The sequence below is a fragment of the Lissotriton helveticus genome, chromosome 3_2 (genome assembly GCF_964261635.1).
Source record: "Lissotriton helveticus chromosome 3_2, aLisHel1.1, whole genome shotgun sequence".
Taxonomy (NCBI): Eukaryota; Metazoa; Chordata; class Amphibia; order Caudata; family Salamandridae; genus Lissotriton; species Lissotriton helveticus.
In genome coordinates, this window is record NC_136062.1 from 168,588,601 (window position 1) to 168,612,591 (window position 23,991).

Here is a 23,991-nt window from a genome sequence, read left to right on the forward strand (position 1 = left end):
CTGCAGCCATCCCATCTCTAAACCTCGCGGCTGCTAAAGAAGGGCCTTCTGCTAAAGTAATAACCAGCTGAGTATCGTCAGCGTACGATACCAGCGTTAGGCCCCAATCTCTTGCCACTACCGCAAGCGGTTGTACATAGAGACTGAACAGAGTCGGGCTCAACGCAGAGCCCTGCGGAACCCCTTGGCCGATGGAATGGGCTTGAGATAAGAATGGCGGAGCCGAAACCCGAAAGGATCTGTCAGACAGGAATGCACGAAACCATTCCAAGGCCCGGCCCGTAATCCCTATTGCCTCCAGGCGGTACAATAAGATGTCATGAGACACCGTATCAAAGGCAGCGCTAAGATCTAATAGTATAAGCGCTGCACTCTGACCGGCGTCAAGAATCGTTCTTAAATGCTCAGTGGTGGCCAACAAGGCAGACTCGGTACTGTGACCCGATCTAAAGCCGTTTTGCGACCGGTCCAGGATGTTGTTAAGGGTCATGTGCCGAGATAGCACCTCGTTCTCATGTGCCTCTGGCAGTTTGGCGACCCAGGGAAGCAAAGAAATCGGCCTGAAGCTGTCTGGAGAGGATGGATCCAGTGTGGGCTTTTTAATAATAGGAGAGACCCAAGCCTGTTTCCAGGCCATGGGTACTCTGGCCGTGGCAAAAGATAAATTAAGTATATGGCCTAACAGCTGCTGAACAAGCTCCATAGATTCCATAAATTGCGCCGGCCTCATGGGGTCTGCAGGAGATCCCGATTTGACCTTTTTACAGAGTTTTACAACTTCCTCACAAGGAATCTCGGGTATAGCAGTCAAGGTAGAAACCCCCTCACTGACCACGACAGAGCTCGGGACAGAGGAGAGCTGCGGGAATGTAGCATGAATTGTCTGCACTTTATTTATAAAGAAAGAAGCTAGCTCCTCACATTGCTGTGCCGATTTTACATAGGAGCCAGAAGCCTTGATGTTCTTCAGCTCCTGGACAATCTTGAAAATGCATTTCGTGGGGTTGGAACTATCCCTGATTTCTTCGGCATAAAACTTGGCACGTGTGGAGCAGATCATTTTGTGGTAGTATTTTAATTTGGCCAAATAAACAGTTTTAAGGCCATCTCCATAATTTCTTCTCCAAATCCGTTCGGCTCTTTTACACTCCTTTCTAAGGGCTCTCAGAGCCTCCGAATACCATGGATTGGAGACCGTGCTACGCCCCATAACCCATCTAGCTGGAATAAAGGCATCAAGCCCCTCCCCAATCCAATCCCAGAAGGCGGTATAAACTGCCTCAGGATCGACCAAATCCCCGACAGGAAACTCTCCCAGAAAGTCGTGAAACTCATTTAGTTTAAGTTTATGTCAAGGCCTTTTAAACGCCAAAATAGTCCTATCAATCCTAGGAGATTTGACTATCTTCCAGCTGGCTTTAATTAAATAGTGGTCTGTCCAACCCATAGGTACAGGCTGGTCAATCTGCACTGCTGGGATATTGGAAAAGATAGGATCCAATATATGTCCTGCTGCGTGAGTGGCATCATGTACCAATAAGTCGAGTTGAAAGGCTGCCAAGTCTGCTAGCAGATTACAAATAGCCTGATCCAGTGTTTGATCAAAGTGGAGATTCTGGTCTCCTAAAATAGAGAAATTAGCAGATCTCACCATTAGTGAGCTGACTAGCTCTAACAGAGCTTCGCTAAACTTGGAGGCAGGACCCGGAGAGCGATAGATGTAGAGCCCTGAGAAAATAAAATGCCGGCTTATTTCAAGCCTAAAACGAGCGCATTCGCAACCGCATAAGTTCTCCACCACAAATGAACAGGGATACTGCGCTTTATATATGACAGCTATTCCGCCTCCCCTAGAGTCCCTGTTAAGAGTCTTAATCAGGTACCCTTCCGGAAGAGACAGACCGATTATCCATGACATATCGTCACGCAGCCACGTTTCACAAATGAAAAGGACATCAGGAGACTCATCGCTAATTAACGTGTAGACCTCCATATGATGTTTCGCGAGTGATCGCACATTTAATTGAAGAACAGTAAACAACGTTTGTCTCCCTAAAACTAAGGTCTGTCGGACCCCAGAAGGAGAACACGTAGAGAATGCACAGGACTGACAATTCAAACTTGTCTCACCTAGCTGGGGTGGCAACTCCGCACAGACCACATCAATAGGCTTTAATGTCATAAGCTCCTCTCTATCATATTTACAGAAAGGAAGCCGACCCCGACCAGGGGTACTGGCGAGAGGCGATGGACTGGCGATGACGGGCGCAGACGGGCTTGCCTATGGCGCGCCTTTGGCGCGCCGCCGGCACGCCCGCTGCGCCGCCGGGGCCACATACACATTATATATAGTCAAGGGGAGCAGGGACGACGAACAACTATAACGCTGCCCTGGTATCCACCCAAGATGGCGGCACCGTTTCTGCGAGCGCGCTAGTACACTAAAGATTCCTCTTAGTAGGAATCAGAGTTGGAGGTGCGAGTAAAGCGCTACAAATAAAATACTGAACACAGCAGTTAAAATAGCCAGGAAATAACAAAAACTGAGTTGAGGTGAAGATTTTTAAAATTTTACTAAATGTCAGCCTAGAACCCCCGGCTCACGCCTCAGGGGAGCAGAGTACAATAATAACAAAGCGCGCGAGATTTATCCGATATTTAAAGACTGCAGGGGGCAGGGACGACGAACAACTATAACGCTGCCCTGGTATCCACCCAAGATGGCGGCACCGTTTCTGCGAGCGCGCTAGTACACTAAAGATTCCTCTTAGTAGTAATCAGAGTTGGAAGTGCATGTAAAGCGCTACAAATAAAATAATGAACACAGCCGTTAAAATAGCCAGGAAATAACAAAAACTGAGTTGAGGTGAAGATTTTAACAATTTTACTAAATGTCAGCCTAGAACCCCCGGCTCACGCCTCAGGGGAGCAGAGTACAATAATAACAAAACGCGCGAGATTTATCTGATATTTAAAGACTGCAGGGGGCAGGGACGACGAACAACAATAACGCTGCCCTGGTATCCACCCAAGATGGCGGCACCGTTTCTGCGAGCGCGCTAGTACACTAAAGATTCCTCTTAGTAGGAATCAGAGTTGGAGGTGCGAGTAAAGCGCTACAAAGAAAATAATGAACACAGCAGTTAAAATAGCCAGGAAATAACAAACACTGAGTCGAGGTGAAGATTTTTAAAATTGTACTAAATGTCAGCCTAGAACCCCCGGCTCACGCCTCAGGGGAGCAGAGTACAATAATAACAAAGCGCGCAAGATTTAGCCGAAATTTAAAGACTGCAGGGGGCAGGGACGACGAACAACTATAACGCTGCCCTGGTATCCAGCCAAGATGGCGGCACCGTTTCTGCGAGTGCGCTAGTACACTAAATATTCCTCTTAGTAGGAATCAGAGTTGGAGGTGCGAGTAAAGCGCTACAAATAAAATAATGAACACAGCAGTTAAAATAGCCAGGAAATAACAAAAACTGAGTCGAGGTGAAGATTTTTAAAATTTTACTAAATGTCAGCCTAGAACCCCCGGCTCACGCCTCAGGGGAGCAGAGCACAATAATTGCCGCCAACAGAAACGTAATTGTTGTGTTTGAGGCTATAGATTCAACTGACATGCGGTACTTTTGTGTGCATGCAAGAAATGTAAACTTAAAACCATTATTACAATTATTATTGCAGCATTCCATATTATTCTGCCGTATATTTAATGCCTTTCCTGTAAATAAAAAGAGAAACGTAGCGTTTTATAACATGCACATTACAGCAGAGGGTGGCTCGGAAGGCTATGCTGCACACAGACAGCACCCCCTATGAGCCGCAGATGTCTTGAAGGTGCAACACAGGTACTGTAAGGGGATATTGGCATGTCCGTGTCTGATCAAAAAGCAGAAAAATGCAAACAGATGACTCATGCGAAGGAGGTATGTTATCTCGACTGGGCCGCTGCTCCCCTGCTGTCCCCCACCAGTATCGCCAGGAAGGGGGCAAGGGTGACTGCGGTCTGCCTTGGCAAGAACATTTTAAGGATTCAGGGGGCCCAGGGACAAACATATTTTGGAGACCTTATTCGGAACAGCTTTGAATGTATGACTCTTCAGTTCTTTCATGCCCTCTTTGACCAGGTCACTGACAGTGCACAGCAAACTCAATACCCTTGACATGTTATAATCTTTTTAAATGTTTGACCATAAAGGTGATTACTATCGTCTAAGTATAGAGAAGCCAAAATGGGGCAGGGGGAGGGGGAGGTTGGTTGGATGTGAATGACGCCCCGCCGTGCCTATTACTAGTGCTCTCCCTGCTGTGCTACACACACCCCTCTGTGCGCATTACTAGTGGGCTCCCCTATATGCTTGTTGTGAAGTCCCGCCTGTCCCAGATGTGCTGCTCAGTGGCGTGTCCCGCCACCACAATACTGTACTGAGTGGATGCAGGTCCACCCCCAAGCAGATGTGCTGCTTGTTCCTCTTTGAGGCAACACCCAGCAAGAGCTCTCTGCCCCTTCCGCGATCCTGGTTGTGCCTTGTGTTCGCAGGCTCCCGTCGGGATCCGGCTCTCTTAGGCAGGCAGTTGTGGGCATTTCTGTGCAATGGTGGTTAGTGCTTGTACACTTTCTGTATTTTTTTTAAAACTAACAGTGGGCAAAGTCGATCCTTTTCGTGAGCTTGGTAGAGTTCTTGTTTTCCCATTAGGCATACTGGGTTGCAGTTCCACAGCACGTGCTTCTTTTCGTGCGGGGTGATTAAAATATGCTTTTATCGCACCCACCTTGCCAAAAATATGTTAAGGACTGCTGCCCAGAAACGCTTAGATATCCACCACCACTACATCCACCACCACATCCACCACCACCTCATCCACCACCACCACATCCACCACCACATCCACCACCACCACCACATCCACCACCACAACCACATCCACCACCACCACATCCGGCACCACCACATCCACCACCACCACATCCACCACCACATCCACCACATCCACCACCACCGTGTGTGTGTGGCTTTGTGCATGTGGCTCTGAGTGTGTGGCTCCGTGTGTGTGTGTGTGTGTGTGTGTGTGGCTCTGTGTGTGTGTGGTTCTGTGTGGCTCTGTGTGTGTGTGTGGCTCTGTGTGTGTGTGTGTGGCTCTGTGTGTGTGTGTGTGGCTCTGTGTGTGTGTGTGCAAATGCAATAGGTCTCGCATTTGCGAGAGATTAAGCTATTGGCATTGTAAATGACAAGGCCATTCATTTATCTGTTTTCAAAACCAACACATAAATAAAAAAATTGTCATTTACAATGCCAATAGCTCTAACTTTTGCAAAGGCGAGACCGCTGTATTGTAAATACTTGTTTGACATTGGTGTCTACTTCTGCCAACGAGAAACCCCCAGATCTAACATTTTCCTTTCTCCTCTTCAGTGTAATCTTTGGTCCCTTTTAGATGGTGTGCCTGATGCTGGCCTCCTAATACTGTTAGTCAAAACGTGTTGACATTTCTTTGCATGCAGCATTAAATGGGGGGTTTCCATGCCTGCTTGTAATCCGAATTGGTTCCAATACTCTACATGGCCTCCTGTGGTCATATGTGCTTCTTAACACTTTCTTAGTCACTATTTTGTGCTTAAACACTATGAGCGCCAAGTTTTTTCTTGCACCATTCATGTGTCACCGCGTTCTCATTATCTAATTATTTTTGTTCATTAAATGTACTCGCAAATACAAGTAACTGTGTAAAACGTTTAGCAGAATGTGTTCCCAATATAACCGTTGTTGTGCATCTCACAGTACCTGTCTCTTGTCCCAGCGTTAACTGTGAACATTCTCCCTTCAAATACTTTAATTGTGCTGATAAGAACCATCGTTTTTGTTGCAATTTATTGCTCGAGGTTTTTGTATGACCTGTTGGGTGCATCCTTGTTTATAACTCAGCCATCATGACAGTATGATGTTTGTTTGAATATAGGAGACCCCAACATGTTCCTTGATATATGCCACTAATCTGGTCTAGGATCTTGGTAACTAACAAATATAAAATGAAACGGCAATGAGATTCGTATTTAAACTTCCTAATATTTAGCATCACAAGCTGACAAAAAAGCCATTCTTTAGAGAGTCCGAACTTTCTTCCTGTAGGTTTCATCCTACATGTGAGTGGGCAACTATTTCAAATTGTTCGATGTTTATAAACCTGCCCGGGAGTGTTCATGGAGGTAGGGCGAAGGCTGAGGTTGACTTGTGCGCCCTGCGGACAAGAGAGAAATCTTTATGGTTAAAATGTACAACTGTGCATGAAATCGTTTTTGTTCTTTTTCCATGAGGATAATATTTATCGCCCTGGAGAACGCCTTTCCCCAACGTCCTCTGAAAGATAGGGGTGTTTTGAGAACTTCCCACCACGCGTATACACTTAATACTACTTGTTTGGGCACAGTTTTTGACCTGTACTTTTGAGTAGAAAACTCAATTACAGATGCCAGTCATTGCCCGTAAAGTTACAATGTGGGGGTGTTTCAATGTTCACTTGTGGGGCTCTGTTTGTCCCCTGAGCCCATGCTTGCCACACCACCCCTTAGCCTAAAATGACAATACTTGTTTTTCCCAAATCATAAGAGCATGTTACAAGAGCATGTTACAAGTACAAAATGTCACTAATTGTTATTCTGTGTAATTTAGAAACCATTCAGTGCACACCTAATTGCATTAATGTATGCAGACAAACTTTGTGAATGTTATATTTTGTTGCTTGGAGGTAAACTCTTTTACACCTAATCGAAACAGTGGTTATTTTCTACCATATTACGTACAAAACATTAGGGCTGTTTTCAGCACACCATTAGGCACCTATTCAGTCTTCATTATAATTATCACTTCTTGGGGTATAGGTAAACCCTCTAATGGACAATTGAAACAAATCAATAACACTAATTAAACAACAAAGATCCAGATAGGTCAATCTTTTTGCTGTACAGCAATCCTTTATTTGCATATAGAAAACGTTAAAAACTCCCAGCAGACGGTTTGCCGACACGTGTTTCGTCTTTTTCTAAGACTTTCTCAAGGCATGAACACTTGTGTCAGGTGCCCCGGTGTTGACGGGACCAACAAGATCATCAAAAGAGCTAGTGTATACAGAGCCGGAATCGCCAAAATGCCTCTGGGTGTTCTCAAAGCAGTTCCCAATATCACAAAAGGACTTCCCCCCAAGATCCTGGTATTTCCTATGGGGAACATCAGTGTATCAACGAGTTGCACCAACTGGACATGGTCAGTCAATTGGCCAATGGATGTCTATAATCTCCTGCAATGTGTGTGCAGGTATCACTATCGACAATAATGCAGCATCCTTATTAATCCTGGGCAGTCGCTCTACTGTTTAAAAATCTTGTCCCCGCTCCTATACGAGTAGAGATCTCACCAAGTCACATATAATCCTCCCTTGACACTATACGCCGACCTCAAATTGCTAGATAGTGTACTTGGTTACTTTGAATCCAGCAACTTTTCCCGCCCGAGGTGGTCCAACCATGATACGTTGAAACCAAGCAGTATTGTCGGCGGCAGAGAAACCGGGCGTCCCCTGAGTGTAAAGGAAGTTGAATCCAGTAACTTATTCCGCCCGAGGTGGTCCAACCATAATACGTTGAAACCTACGTTGAAACCAAGCAGTATTCTCCGCGGCAGAGAAACCGGGCGTCCCCTCAGTGTAAAGTTGTTTTCTACCATTACCAGTGAAACCAGTGCTTTCACGACGCAACAAAGAGCACAAATATAATTGTCACATAAAGACTCTAATACAGCTTAAACTGAGCAGAATCACCTCTCGTTGCTTTACATCTATGGTCCATGAAATGTGAACACATCTTAACAATGCATATAGCTTTTACTGGCCTCGGACAGCAGAAAAGTTAAAATAGCCCCGACAGCAATCTAAAAAGTTAGATTTTTCTTTAAAAGCGCAGCAACCCGTCTAACTACCCACTGCCTCGCTGCTCCTTGTACATTTGTATTTTACATTTATCCCAGAACTGCGACACCCACTGCATAGGCAAAAACGGTATAATTAATCCTTAACTACAGAACATTTGTATAAGTAGACTATTATGTTGCACAAAAGTCAACAATAACTAGAAAAAAAAGTTACCGTCACAGCTATACCATGGAGAAAAAAGGCGGTGGCAAAGCTCATAGATTTTTTTTTAATGAAAACACTTCTTCATTGAATAGCAAATTATGTGGGGTAATATAACTTAGCATACACAACTCTAGGAAATCCTCACTTTCATCACCCAAGATTTTTTGCCTTTTTCTGGACCCTAATTGGTTGGACTTTGGACTCTAGCACTGTTACCCCTGCTAAACAGGGAGCAAAGTGCATATGCGTTTCCTTTAAATATTGTTATATTAACTGACTTATTTCACCTGCCTATAAGTCCCTAGTATGTGGTTTAGAAAATGTACCCAGGGTCCGGAAGTTAAGATAAGTGCCATATGTGCACTACATCATCTGTTGTGCCATTGACAGAGAGGGCAGTGAAAACATGACTTCAGCCTTACCCTGAGTAGCCTGGCAGCAACAGCTTGAACCCTGCAGCAAATATTTTGTCAAAATCACCCTTTTGACAGGTAGATAAAAAAGCTATATCTAAATATAAGCCACCCCTAAGCACATCTTGCTGCCCACAAGGTAGGGTACATTTTATATGTTAAACCTGTCAGCCTTAGGGTTGTCTTCCCCCAAACTATTTGCCTCACTCCTCATGTTTTCTTCACCCATTTTTGGTTGGCTTTAGGACTCTGCACACTATACCACTGCTAACTACTTATAAAGTGTTTATGTTTTCCTCTTTAAACATAGTGAAATTGGCTTACATCCAATTGGCGCATTTTATTTACTTGTAAGTCCTTAGGAAAGTGATACTGCTATAACCCAGGGCCTGGCAACTTAAATGCTACTAGAGGGCATGCAGCACTAATTGTGCCTTCCACTTATGTAGCCTATATGTCTAAGACCTGTCATTGCAACCTGTGTGTGTGGTTTTAAACTACCATATCCACCTGGCAATATAAATATTTTTATCAGGCCTAAACCTTCCCTTTTTGTATGAACAATGTCACCTCTAAGATATGCCCAACGCAGCCCATCAAGGAGGATGCAGTGTATTTTCAAGTTTTACATGTACTTTCAAGTTTTACATGTCCTGCTAGTGAAAACCCCCTAAATGTGTTTTTCACTACTGTGAAGCCTACCTCTCCTATAAGATAATATTAGATTATCATATTATATTTCATAAGTGCGAACTTTCAATTGGGAGCAACTAGAAATATTGATTTCAAAATATAAACCCCTCTTTAATGTTAAAGTTGGATTTTAGTACACAGTTCTGAAAATGGCACATTTAGAGTCGGCATTTCCTTGTCCTAACTATTTGGTGCCTGCAGCCCGCATCCTGGGTCACATGACTAAGTGTAGCTTGCAGTTCGTCTTTGTGTATTGCTCCACTAAAGTGAGACAAAGGGGGAATAGGTGTTGGCAGGATGGGGCATCTCTGACTTGATAGTGGTGCGGAGCCGTCACCTACCCCACTTGCACATCACAAAGACTCTGCTTCAACACACTCACAGAGGGTTGCACGCTAATATTTTGTGTCCCCAGACAAATTGGGATCAGAGCAGGCAGGAAGGAAGTTCTAAACACCTCTGGGGTGGAATTGTCCAGAAACTTCTCCTACTTTGAAGCTGGCACCAAGGGTAAATAGTGATCCCTTTGAGCCAACTTTTCAATACACCTGTGGCCCTGTGGAAGATTCAGAAGGACTGCTATGCTACTATGCTGCAAGAAGGACTGCCACTCTATTGCCCTACTACTCTGGCGCACTGCTGCCCTTCTGCCTGAGTGAGATTACTTGACCTGCATCTTGAGCCCAGGCCCACCAGAGTAACCCCAAGGACCAGTTGGCTGGCCTCCTGATCAGACCTTCAAGGACAGAAAGCCTTTCGTATTAGCATTTGCACTATTTGGAATCACTGGCATGTTTACACTGTGAGTAGGTTTCAATGTAATTTAGGTACCTTTCAGGGAGTACTAATGTCAGTGAAAAATTGCATCTGCACAAGTGCAATCTGTGTAATGTGAAACAGCTGGTGCAAATTTTCACATGTACACTCCATGTACACGGGGCCTGGTAAAGAATAATAACTCACACTTTATCTAAATATGTGAAAGAACATAAATCATGTAATATATAGGTGTTGCCAAGTCTACAGCACAATTGACCGGCCCCCAAGTATCTCCTTATTTTGAAATTAACAAGTCAAGCCTATGACATTACACCTAATTAAAAAAAAAGAGAGAGAAAGAAATCTGGGATATAAAGTTAATTAAATCCAATCAAAAATGCTTTTGTTCAGAGCCACTCTAACGTATTCATTAAGTTAATTTCCTTCTTGCAGCTGACAAGCGACTGTGCTCTACTGGAACTCTCTGATACAATTTGATGGAACAAAAATGCTACAAAGTTGTTGCTGGTCTGGAGGAGGGTTAAATGGCTGCACTGGGTATGATATTATTACAAAGTTATTTAACAAATGTGTTTTCAACATTTACTGGAAAAACGACTAGAGCCTGTTTAATACTTACTATTTACTTTGGATGTTTTGGGCAGTGCCAACATGCCAGTTTGTGGCGCTTAGAAGCACTTTGTTATACATACCTGGTGAATGGTGTTAACGGATACATCTAGCGGGAACATATTTTTACCTAACCTGGGTTAGTTAGTAAGACAAATTGGGATCAGCTGATATTTCAGTCTGTATTTAAGTGTATCTTTAAAAGTGGCAATGCCACAATCTTCTTTTCCCCTTGAACGCTTAAGGGTCCAGGTAAAGTACAAGGAAGCAGACTACACACATTATTTATTTTTGAAAGTTTCTTCTGCTCCAGGCATGCGGCGCCTCAAACACTGCCTGCTCTTCATCCAGACCTTGATAAAGTTAAATCCCACCAAGAGACAATCTCTAAGATTCACCAAAAACAGCATGAAACAACTATCCAAACCTGGCTCCTGGACATGAAGATGGACGGACTCAATCCAAACTTTTGCCCGTTGACAAGTCACTCAGATTCATCCTAGACATCGACCTCCTCCTTATGATCAAGAAAACCATGGCAGTCTAGAACCAACTCTTGCTACCAAAGAATTTGAAACCGTTTCTCCCAGAAAGTGACTTTTCAATTGCTCTTCAAGTCTCCATACACCTGCATATGGATGGTGGAAACACACTGCACCTAGATCAACGAGACACCATACTGCGCCACTTAAGTGCATGGTATTTACTGCTGTACCCATCACATGCTACATCACTCCCACCCTACTGGAACTCCACTGGCTCCCCTCAAACCCTGCACTATCACACCGCCTCCAGTGGCCCTATGTGAAGACACCAAGAGACTGGAAAAGAAGTGCAAAACAGAACAAGCATTGGCAAAGCCAGTAGGTCTCGCCTATGAGAGCTATTGGCTTTGGCAATTTTTTGTAGCTATTTGTATTTGTATTTGTGGTGGTATTTATAGAGCGCGACGGTCGCTCCGGAAGGAGCATCTTGGCGCTGACAAAATCCCTGAGGTGGATCACATCCAGTAATTAAGGGGAAGAGGTTAAATGGCGGCTTTGACGTAATCATCCTTGAGGCTGAAGATCCAGGTTTTGAGCAGTTTTCTAAAGGGTTTTTCGTGGGTTATGAATCACAGGTTTTTGGGCAAGAGATTCCAGGCTTTAGAGGCCAGATGGTGTAAGGTTTTGCCGCCTTTTGTTTTCAGATTAAATTTGGCAGGGAGGATGAGGTTGTCGTGGGAGGAGCGGAGAGATCTAGACGGGTTATAGTGGGGGAAACGTTTGGTGAGGTATCGTGGCCCGGAGCTATTGAAAGCCCGGAAGGCAACCAACAGCATCTTAAAGAAAATTCTTTTGGGAAGGGGCAGCCAGTGCAGAGATTTTAGAGCAGCGGAGATGGACGATTTTCTGGGCAGCTTTAGAACGAGTCGGGCTGCAGTATGGAGGATACTCTGGAGCTTGTTAAGTGTAGACTTTTTGGCTCCAGCCAGGAGACCATTGCAGTAGTCCAAGCGTGAGACAATTAGGGCTATTGTCACCGTTTTTCTGGAGTCAAGAGGTAGAAAGTCGAAGAATTTTTTCAGGGACTTGATGATACCAAAGCAACGGCCCGCTACGGTCATGACGTGGTGGTCAAAGGAAAGATCACTGTCAAATAGGATGCCATGGTTTTTAGCAGTGGTTACGGTCTTGGGAGGGGCAGTGGAATTATCTGGCCACCAGAGGGCTGGGCAGAAGGTGGTATTTTTTCCCATGGGAAGGATCTCAGTTTTGCTGGAGTTGCACTTAAGGTGATTTAGGTCCATCCAGTGGAAGATAGCTGTTAGGCAGTTTTTGAGGTTGAGTTCTGCAACCGTGGAGTTTTTCTCCAAGGGTACAATAAGTTGGGTGTCATCGGCATACGATGTTACAGGTATGCCGAAAGACTCGATGAGGGATATGAGGGGAATGAGGTAAATGTTGAAGAGGAGGGGGCTTAAGATGGAGCCCTGGGGGACCCCCAAGGAGACTCTCTTCTCGTTGGAGTGGAAGGGACCGAGAGCGATGGTTTGGGATCTGTCTGTTAAAAAGGATTTTATCCAGGCCAAAGCCACATCAGAGATACCAATGTCTCCCAGTCTGTTGAGCAGAATGGTATGAGAGATGGTGTCGAATGCCGCAGTAAGGTCTAAAAGGATGAGGACCCCGTTCCTTTTTTGGTCTTGGAGCATTTTAATCGAGTCAGTGAGCTCGATCAAAGCCGTTTCGGTGGAGTGATTGGGGCGAAAACCAGATTGTTGCGGGTGAAGTAAGTTGTGGGTTTCAAGATATAGTTTGAGTTCCCTGTAGACCATATGCTCAGTAATTTTACCTAAGGCCGGAAGAAGTGATATTGGCCGAAGGTTGGATAGATCTGTTGGGGGTTTGTTAGCTTTTTTCGTCAGGGGCTTAACTATCGCCTGTTTCCACAGGCGTGGAACACAGCCCGTACTTAGGGAGGAATTGACTATTTGATTGATTATGGGGTTTACTACATCAATGAGTTGGTGCATAATTTTAGGGGGACAGGGGTCGGAGGGCAACCCGGATTTGCAGGCCAGGATGACTTTTCTGGTTAGGTCTGGGGTGACCGGCGAGAATTTGTTTAGAGTGAACTCAGGGGGTGTAATCGGGGGGTGAGCCCGTGGGAGTTGGCCTGCTTTGGTGGATGGAAAATCCTTTTGAATAGCTTCAATTTTTTCCTCAAAGTAGTCGGCTATTTTGTTGCATAGCTCTTGAGATGGGGGTATTTCAATTTGTAGAGATTTGGGCTGTGTGAACGATTTCACTATGGAAAAAATCGTTTTTGGTTTTTGGTTGGAGTCATTAATAGCTTTAATGTAGAAGGATTTTTTAGCTGATTTAATGACGGAGTGGTAGTCTTTCCTTAGAAGAATGTATGATAAGCGGTCGGTAGTATCATACGTTCTGCGCCATTTGCGTTCGGCCTTTCTACAGGCGAGACGCGCAGTGGCTACATTGGGAGTAAACCAGGGGGCGTTAGATTTGAGTTTTTTGTCTGGTTTACGGAAGCGGTTGGAGGGGGTCCGTGCACTGATTTCTTGCGTGATCCATCCATGAAAGAGGTTAGCATCGGATTCGGTGACACCGGTGAGGATGGGGACATGGGAGTGGGGGATAGGGTCGAGCTCGAGAGCATCTTGTATTTTTTTCCAGTTTACAAAGTTGTCAGGAAGCGAGTTGGATTTGCTGGATGAGGGTTTGCGGGGAGTTTTAATGTGGAAAGGGATCAGGCAGTGGTCCGTCCAGATTAGAGGGACGGGGGAAGGGTAGTGAGGGAGGGAAGATTGGAGCACACACCGTCGAGTGTGTGTCCAAGGGCGTGCGTGGGCAGAGACACGGTTTGCTGAAGTTTAAAAATGTCAAGAGTCTGTAGGAAGTTTACGGCCTGCTGGTCAGAGTTGGATTCCAGGTGAAGGTTAAAATCACCGAGCAGTGTGAAGTGGGGGTATCTAAGCAGAAAGTGACCCAAAGTGTCAGTAAGTGAGTCCAGGAAGTTGGAGGGGTTACCGGGTGGGCGGTAGATAAGCCCACCTGAGAAGGACAGGGAATCATTAAGTTTGATGGAGAAGCCGAGTCCTTCGATGTCTTTCAGGGGTCTAGGTTGAAAGTATAACAGGAGAAGCTGTTTTTTAGTATTAATGCTACTCCTCCACCTCTCCCTTTCGGTCTATCCTGTCTAAAGATGGAGAAGCCTTGGGGGAGGGCGATGGCTAAATCCGGATTGCTATTTTCGGTGAGCCAGGTTTCCGTTATCAGGAGGCAGTCGAGGTCGAGATCCAGCATTAGGTCTCTAACATCTTGGTTGTGTTTGCACATGGAGCGTGCGTTTATCAATCCACCCTTGAAGTGTGGGAGGAAATCCCTGTGAGGGGGAGTAGGGGGTGGAGGGAGAGCTGGGGTGCTAGAGAGGGACCATTGGCAAGTATTACAGCGGAATGTATCCGTAAGGTCTGCCAGGGTGAGTTTGCAGGGGCAGCGGATCTTGCCTCGTAGTTGATGGAGGTCGCTGGAGGAATAACTGATGCTGGATGTAGATTGGGCAGGGTTTCCCGCGCTAGTCGCGGTCTTGGCGCGGACGGGCGCAGACGGGCTTGCCTTAGGCGCTCCCGCTGCGCTCGTCCGCTGCGCTTCCTGTGCATGCACATTTTTAACCCTGAGGGGGGTGTGGCCTAAAGTGGGCGTGGTCAGCGTGCACGCCTGGTCTGATGGCGGCCGCTGAGAAAGATGAGAAATCGTGACAGCGTTCAGGTCGGCTGTGCGCTGAAGTGTGAGCAGTTGCTGGCGGTGGTGCAAGGTTTAAAAGCACAATAGTAAGTGACACCACACAATTTAAAATACGATTTAGATTTTAAGATTCCTATTCAAACACAGATTATTTGCAATGCAATAGTACCTCCAGCGCCCTGCTTTCCGCCTCAGGAACTGGGTAGGGAAATGTACAGAAGAGCTAGCAGTCAGCGCTTTTGTAGCGCGATTGGGGGGCGTGGCCTAAAGTGGGCGTGGTCAGCGTGCACGCCTGGTCTGATGGCGGCCGCTGAGAAAGATGAGAAAGCGTGACAGCGTTCAGGTCGGCTGTGCGCTGAAGTGTGAGCAGTTGCTGGCGGTGGTGCAAGGTTTAAAAGCAAAATAGTAAGTGACACCACACAATTTAAAATACGATTTAGATTTTAAGATTCCTATTCAAACACAGATTATTTGCAATGCAATAGTACCTCCAGCGCCCGGCTTTCCGCCTCAGGAACTGGGTAGGGAAATGTACAGAAGCGCTAGCAGTCAGCGCTTTTGTAGCGCGATCGGGGGCGTGGCCTAAAGTGGGCGTGGTCAGCGTGCATGCCTGGTCTGATGGCGGCCGCTGAGAAAGATGAGAAAGCGTGACAGCGTTCAGGTCGGCTGTGCGCTGAAGTGTGAGCAGTTGCTGGCGGTGGTGCAAGGTTTAAAAGCACAATAGTAAGTGACACCACACAATTTAAAATACGATTTAGATTTTAAGATTCCTATTCAAACACAGATTATTTGCAATGCAATAGTACCTCCAGCGCCCGGCTTTCCGCCTCAGGAACTGGGTAGGGAAATGTACAGAAGCGCTAGCAGTCAGCGCTTTTGTAGCGCGATCGGGGGGCGTGGCCTAAAGTGGGCGTGGTCAGCGTGCATGCCTGGTCTGATGGCGGCTGCTGAGAAAGATGAGAAAGCGTGACAGCGTTCAGGTCGGCTGTGCGCTGAAGTGTGAGCAGTTGCTGGCGGTGGTGCAAGGTTTAAAAGCACAATAGTAAGTGACACCACACAATTTAAAATACGATTTAGATTTTAAGATTCCTATTCAAACACAGATTATTTGCAATGCAATAGTACCTCCAGCGCCCGGATTCCGCCTCAGGAACTGGGTAGGGAAATGTACAGAAGTGCTAGCAGTCAGCGCTAGCAGTCAGCGCTTTTGTAGCGCGGTCGGGGGGCGTGGCCTAAAGTGGGCGTGGTCAGCGTGCACGCCTGGTCTGATGGCGGCCGCTGAGAAAGATGAGAAAGCGTGACAGCGTTCAGGTCGGCTGTGCGCTGAAGTGTGAGCAGTTGCTGGCGGTGGTGCAAGGTTTAAAAGCAAAATAGTAAGTGACACCACACAATTTAAAATACGATTTAGATTTTAAGATTCCTATTCAAACACAGATTATTTGCAATGCAATAGTACCTCCAGCGCCCGGCTTTCCGCCTCAGGAACTGGGTAGGGAAAGGCTATGCTTTAGACCAGCACAGATGCTTTACAGTTCAGCTAAAACTGCTTTTAAAAGCACTATGATGAAGCAAAGGCTAATTCGCTTTTTTAAGTGCATTAGCGCTGAATGCATCATATCCTTTTTTAATCATTATTTTTAGCCATGCTGCACAGCAGCCACACTACTATACAGCATGGCTACAAATCGCTGTCAAATGTGTCAAGGTCCATGCTGTACAGCATGGACAAAAGGCAATGGCAGAGACAATAGTTTCAAAGACAAGACCCATTGAGTTTACCAATGCTTGTTAGGTCTCTGCACAACACCCCTGTGGTTCAGAGCAAATCATTTCATCTCCCCAAGTGTAAACATATGACATTTGGCAAAAAATCCTATCACATAAAGAAAGCAATTGCACACGTACATGTCTTAGTGAAAATTCAATTGGAAGCAATAAAAGAAGATGACATTGTTGTCACAATAAACATCTATTTCAAAGGAGAAAGGGTTTCTTTGAAGGATGTGTGGCACAGTAAAATCATAGATACAAATGGCAAAAGGTTCAACAAGAATGACAGGGAAGAAGAAAAAGTAAAAGTGGTCCGCAAACACAGAGCGATAAGCTGAAGGACAACAATCAAGCTGAAGCAATAAGTACTTGGACCAGCCGAGATGAAGAGGAAGTGAAGCCAGTACACTCTGGCCAATTAGAAGGCAGCAAATAAGAGTGACAATGAAGCCAGTGAGTGTTTTGCAATGTCAAACTGCAAGCCCCCTGTTGCACACATCTATGACAAGCGAGAGCGCATGGAGCACATGCACTGGTGTTGCAGGTGAGATCTAAAAAGCAAGGCAACAGGCCTTGCCCAATTATGCATGGTCTTGAACAGCATCCCCATAAACATCCGCACTGTCCCAATTCTGCCCCTATTTAGGAAAGAGCTGAAGAAACACAACACAACAAAGTAACAGTCTGCTTCCCCTCTAAGTCCCAGCTTTCCCTCCAAGTCAGTAACTCTTTGCGTTTGACATTGTTCACGGCTCTGGTACATTTTGGCTATTGTTGTGCTATACAAATACAATATGCATAGATTACAGATCTAAAGCACTGTATATGGACAATGAAAGATGGTATTCAAATATGGATTACTAGCCAGTCCATTGGAATTAGTGGCTTCTGTGTGGGAGGGCAAAGTGTGAAGATATGTTCTGGGCCCACCAACCTTTTTTTTTATCTGCAGTGTCTAAAATAGCTATAAGATTGTGATTTATAATGTTACTAAACATGACATGCAACTAATGTCTTTTGCAGACTAGGCTTTTCTGCGGGGCTGATGCCTGAGATTAAATGTTTATGGGTCACCTCAAGTGTGTGAGGCATTTTACAACTGTAGTAGTAAGCAGTGAAGCAAATGATGGGGATCCAGGAGGTATTATTGAACCAGCATTAGCCCAGTGCTAAATTATTGAGTATCGCCCACACATTGTATGATTTCCATTTGGAGGAGAAACCTAAAGGTGGTGAAGGGGCATTCTTATTTTCACTTCTGGCCTGGCACAAACCAAAGGACTGATTAAAGGGCCATCAATCCTCCTTTTGTAGAGTCTCTTCATGGCTGGGAGATATCTTAGCCTAACACCTAAATGCCAATGGAATGGAATGGTGTTATCACTTTGCAAGTATGTAACAAAAACCATGATTTGGCGGCAGGTGTTTCGGCTTTTTCCAACCTGGTTATGTGAAAAATATAAAATTGGGGTGGATGTAACTCATGTAAGGGAAACATCCTTTACAACGCAACTTTTACCACGCAGTGCCTTTACGACTCAACTTTTACAACGCAAACCATTACAACACATTGCGCTGGGGGGCGCTCTAGGATACGGAATAGATTTAATTTACTATCCAACACCTTCCCTACTATCCACGGGGACGGAGTTGGAATAGTAAATTAAACTATTCACTATCCAGCACCCCAAAGCGCTATGCGTTGTAAAGGCATGCGTTGTAAATATCGCGTTGTAAAGGCATGCGTGGTAATAGCATGCGTTGTAATGTCATACATCCCTCATGTAATTCTGTGTAGTATAGTCTCTCAGAATTACGAACTTTGGCGAGATTACACAGAATTATCTGAGAAAAGTAATTCTGAACGTAACCCTATTTTCTTAGCTCAAACATGCTTCTTTAGTGGACGCAGAGATGCAGTTTGCATCGAGAAATAGTGCTTAATGCAACAGATCATGAATAGTAAACGCGACCAGTCGCTCGTGCTCTCTAAATAAGCACTAGGGGTTGGAGTTTCCCGCGGCTTACTTCCAGTATTTTTCACAAGTTTTTTAGCGCAAAATAAATGCACCCTTGTGTCCAAAATGAAAGCACAGATGCATTTTGCACTTAGAAAATAGCCCTTAATGCAATAGAACAGAAACAGCAACGCGAGCAGCCACTCACATAAGCTAAATGTGTTCTTGCTGTAAGATTTTTTTCCCCAAATCACTCTTAGTTACGCAAGCTGGAATAATTGCGTTATTATGAATAATTGCTAGGAGTGCATGGTCGGGAGATACAGAAAGTCAGGATTTAAAACGTAGCGCTGTGGCTGGGGGTGTGTACACTGAAAAGACTTAATTACTTTTCAAATTAATCCTTGTTAGCAACCTTAGAATACTGATGGATTGAGAATAAAATAGGATTCTGCTCTAAAGCCATGTACTTGTAACATCTCGCCTGGACTATGGCAACATTCTCTATTTGGGAGCAGACAAAGCCACTATACATGTGCTGCAGGTGGTGCAAAATGCTGCTGCGCGCCTGCTTAAGAACGTCCCCAGACGTACCTCAGCCACCACTGCCTTGCGCGACCTCCACTGGTTGAGTATCCCTGAACGCGTTAAATTCAAGGCACTCTGCTACATGTTCAAGGCTAAGCAGGGCAGCGCCCCAGCATATGTTCAGGGGCTGGTTAAACCCTACAGACCCCTGCGCTCACTAAGGTCATCGGACATTGGTAACTTCACAGTACCAAGATGGAAGCTGACAAAAATGGGAGGCCGCTCCTTTTCAACTTTGGGTCCTAAATACTGGAACTCCCTCCCATTGGCATTAAAATCTGAGACCAACTTATTCCGCTTCCGTAAGGCTCTGAAGACCTTGCTTTTTACTAAGCGTGACCAATAGTCGGCTGAGGCCTCAAGTCAAGGTAACATTTCCTCTTTCTTCTACAGTCTTTCCCTGGCGCCGGGAAACCCACGGTGGGTAGCTGTGCGCGATACAAGCTTAAATAAATAAAAAATAAATAAAATAAATTTGCGTGCAGCTCCTCGATACCGGTGCATAGCTCACAGTACTTTACGAGAAGGATTGCATCATATGTGATGCATGAAACAAAAGAATCTCTGTGTCAAAAGCACTAACCCACTCACCTATCTACATAAAATACAAATCTGAGATATGCATGTTACTTGATGTGCTTTGCATTAGGCAAACTAAGTATGCCACAACCATTGTCCTTATTCCAGTTTTAAAAAGTAACTACACACATTGACGGTCTGTCTTCACTTTCCTCGTGCTCCACCCTCTTTGCTCTACCACACCTTGACAACCAATCTATAGGGTTTCTGGCCTACATTTTGTCCAATTCCAGCACTGCCTATAAATTAGTGCGACTGGACTGTCTATATTTTCTGAACATCTGCTACACCGTGTTCGAACTACTATGTGTTCATTGTGGATTGAAGAACTCTGATCCCGCCGGAGGCTCGCATTGCTTCTGTATACAAACACCTAAAATCATTACATACGTTGAAGGCAGTTGGGGGCACAGACTTGAGACTTCCCACCTCTGGGATGGATTGCACCGATGTCAACGCGCCAGCCCCGTATGGAGAATTCCTCACACGCATTATGGAGCATCGTCCTCCGGCTGACACGAGGTGCATGCATTGCCGCAGCACGCACAGTGCACCCCCACCTCACCTGGTCGTATCTGACTGTACGTTGGGAGGCTCCGGTGCCGGAAAATTATTTACCACCATGATACTTGCTGGGCTCGAGGAGACCACAACACAGCCACAATTTACTCCTCTTCTCCAGGGCAACGCTGAGAAAGGCTGGGGCGAACAGGTGCGTCTCAGACTAGCTACATTATCACGTGGAAATAAAACGAGCGCCGGCTCTAGCGGGGATAACTACTGTGGTGTAATGTAGCCTCTTGCTGTCTTTATAGAACCAGAGCAACCTGGCTGCACCTGTTGGCACCTTGGCTATAAACTCACCCCTGGATGCACCTGTCTCCCATTTTCCCCCAAACAAAGCCTCAAAAGTGCCTTAAGACGCCCCCGCCTCCATTCCTGATTGTAATTCCTCTCACGCCGTCCCGTCTCCGCCGTCACGCACTCACCTGCTGCGCGGCTGCGGGTCGCCTGTGCGCTCCCCCGGGGTGGCGTGTGCGCGGTCCCTGCGGTCCTGCGGAGCGCTGCTGCTGCTGCCTCGGTGCGGACGGAGGCGGCTGTGGGCAGGGCTGTGCCCGGTTCCGCCGGTGTTCCAGGGGCGTCTGTGGGAGGGCTGAGGAGAGCAGTGCCGGAACGGGCAAGGCTGCTGGGCAGGGCTGTGACTCTGGCGTGATGCAGCAGGCATGGGCACGCACACACAGGCTGGGGATGTGCCGATCGCAGCGGGGTCACACCTTGCCAGGAGTGGCACATCTCTGATGAGCCGAGGCTCCGCTCGCCAGCCCAGCCCCTCCAATAGCCAAACGGAGGTCAGACAGCCGACAGCGCTCAGCGCAGGCCGAGGAGTCCTCCAGGCAGCAGCGGAGCTGAACCAGGCACTTTCCAAGTTACTGAAGCCTCCTGAAGTGAGCGGTAAGAGCACCTGCTTGCACAGCGGGCTCCCGGCGCCCCCTCCCATCACCTTCTCCTGCCAGCCTCTGCGCTCCCTCCTCGAGCTTGTTTCTATGTTATTCCCCCTTTGTCGACATACCAGCTGCTTGGCACATAAAGCACACACGCACATGCACCACACACCACGACCATACGGACAGGCGCCAAACACTGAGCACACTATTCAAATGCACACATTGACACATAAAACGTACAGATCCGGACACCACTAAGACACACGAGCAAAGGTGCAGACGCACACAGCAGTTTCTACGGCATACACACACGGCGCAATAATATCACGACTACCACGGACCAAAACCATGAATATACACCTCTCACATCTCACCAGGCATACGCGAGAGGCACGGAACCATAAATCATTTCACGAGCACATGACACATATCGCACATAAATACAATCAGACCCACACTGTACTCGCACAAACGCGCGGAACATACAGACACACAGTTTATTTTCATAAAACATTCTCATTCCTTCAGTGTGTGCTTTCTCTTCAGTCTCTCGGGTACCTTTTATCCCCATCTTAGCCGTGAAGCAAAGTGCCCCCAACCCCTCCCTCCCTTATCCCTCTCCGTGTCTGTTACACTCTCCCGCCCTATCACACCGCGGCATTTTTCTTCAACATGTCTGCGCTCCGTATTTACCTCGCGCTTCTTGACCCCTAGGTTTGTCCTTTTGTCATTTCTTGTCTCCTCTCCGGCATGTTCGCTTTTCATTTACTCGCGTGAAAGCCAAAAATATCGCAAACGCGACACTTCCGCAGTAAGTTCAAAAGAGAAGTCTTTTAATTGCTTGCTTCCCGACTCGACGCGTTTGGCTGACGTGAGACAAGGATGGTGGTTACCGGGCAGGACTGTAGTGCCGCACTTATGTCTGCAAGGCACCTCTCTGTGTTACAAACCTCACACTTTTTTTTATCTTTGATTTATTTATTTGGGGATTTTTCGCAGCGCAGGACCCATAATTGTCCTTTAACAGGCCAGTAGAAATGACAGTTGACCAGGTGCATTTTGTTTGAACTAGATCCAATTGCAGCACTTAGGTTATTTTTTTAGTTTTTGTATTTTATTTATTAGCAGTATTTTTAAAGGGCGACCTAGCCACAAGGGGGTTGGGTGCAATGCTTAAAATGTAAACATAGAAGTGCGGGTACTCTGTAACAGGTCACATGCTTGTTTCTAAGAAGTGCAGTTACTCTCCAATTAAAAGTATTACATTTCTCCTGAGAAGTGCTGTTACTCTGCGGCTCAAAATAAAAAATAATCTGTACTCAGTACCGGACAGTACCAGCCAATTTAAAGCACTGGTTGGGGGTAGGGGGAGAGTGGAGCTCTTGACTTACAGCCAAGAAAAGATACACATCACTGGCAGGAGTGTGAGTAATGGAAAAGAGTATTCAAAAGTGTCCTGAGCACTAATTAGTGTCCAAAATTAAAGTCCACCAGTGGTTGGTATTTCTATTTTGGCTTTATTTTCAGTCTTAACATGTGTCCTAGCAGTCTTCCAGCAGATCTTGTTGCCAGCATGTGTTTCGTCATTTGGTAAATCTACCATAACCTTCATACTTCATCAGGGTAACACAAACAAATTATAACCCTCCTTAGAAACACACTTCTGTCATATTGAATTAGTCAAAATCATTCCCGTATTAGTAAGTTCCTTTGTGAAGGCAAGGAGTTCACTATTAACCACACATGCTCACAAAGGGGGTCACCCCAAACCAAAACAAATAAGAAAATATGAGAAAATAAAGAAGTTCAGATAGTTATAGTGCATGATACATCTTCACCATATCTCAGTGATCCCAGCAAAATGAAAACCAAAAGAGAGTAATTCAAAATGTAATATTAAGATATAGTTTCAAGTGAAAGTAGAGCTGAACAGGAAACACAATCTCATGCTAAAAACAAGTTATGCTCCTCATACGGTATTTGTACCATAGTACAATCAAACGCCCATAAAGCAATGTCATTTGCATATTGATTCTATACTACTCATCTATTAAAATCAGACGTGAAATCCCAAATTCTCATCTAGTTCAAATTGCTAATAATTGAAATAATCCTATATTAAAAAGTAAAACACATGTAACCACATTCCAGCGTAACCTATAACACTCTAACGTACCATCTGCAACCATTCATATCTTACCAGATTCTGTCATGTAGCTTCAGATGTGTAAGTTTAAGTATGTCTTCCACTTCAAGTCTGTGGTATCCTATCAAAAGATCATACATTCACATGGTCACTCCTGCATGTAATTCCAGATAGTAATCATAGTATCTGTGCAGTCCCTCTTCCCTTTTAATTTTAATTTGGCCCTATGGAATGAGGTCCCCGGGGCATAATGAGGCTCAGGAAGGGGGCTGCATGGCCTCCCTCCCTTTTTAATTGCATTTGGCCACGGGGATGGGTTCCTCGGGGCCTAATAGGCTTGGATGGGGGGACATGTGCCCCTCTCCCCTTCTTATAAGTGTTGCTTGGTGGGTGCTCCGGGTGGGCACCGCGGTATCCGCATATAATTTAGGGAAGCCCCAGGTGATTGGGTCCCCAGGGACATCATTTGTTTGAAGTGGGGGAAAGCACAGCCCCCTCTGCTTTAAAGGTAAGTGTAGCCCTTGGGGTTGGGGCCCAGAGGCCTACTAAGGCTCAAAGAGGGGGGCTGCATGGCCCCCTTGCCTTATTATTATATTTGGGCCCTAGAGGGTGGGCTGCCCTGCACCCAAG

General features: G+C 45.8%; 2 protein-coding genes across 3 annotated transcripts in view; one reads left to right on the forward strand and one right to left on the reverse strand.

Annotated features, from left to right (window-relative positions):
- Positions 1-21,193, reverse strand: part of LOC144826531 (dual oxidase 1-like) — a 1,074,750-nt gene extending 1,053,557 nt beyond the window's left edge. For both annotated transcript variants that reach the window (XM_078684961.1, XM_078684960.1), the window contains exon 1: positions 20,760-21,193. In XM_078684961.1, the coding sequence (XP_078541087.1) occupies positions 20,760-21,063 (304 nt within the window). In that variant the 5' untranslated portion in view covers positions 21,064-21,193. The remainder of the gene's footprint in view (positions 1-20,759) is intronic.
- The window catches only part of LOC144826532 (dual oxidase maturation factor 1-like), a 450,078-nt gene continuing 447,185 nt past the window's right edge, over positions 21,099-23,991 (forward strand). Inside the window, exon 1 of the mRNA XM_078684962.1 lies at positions 21,099-21,222. The gene's annotated coding sequence lies outside the window, so the exon portion shown is untranslated. The remainder of the gene's footprint in view (positions 21,223-23,991) is intronic.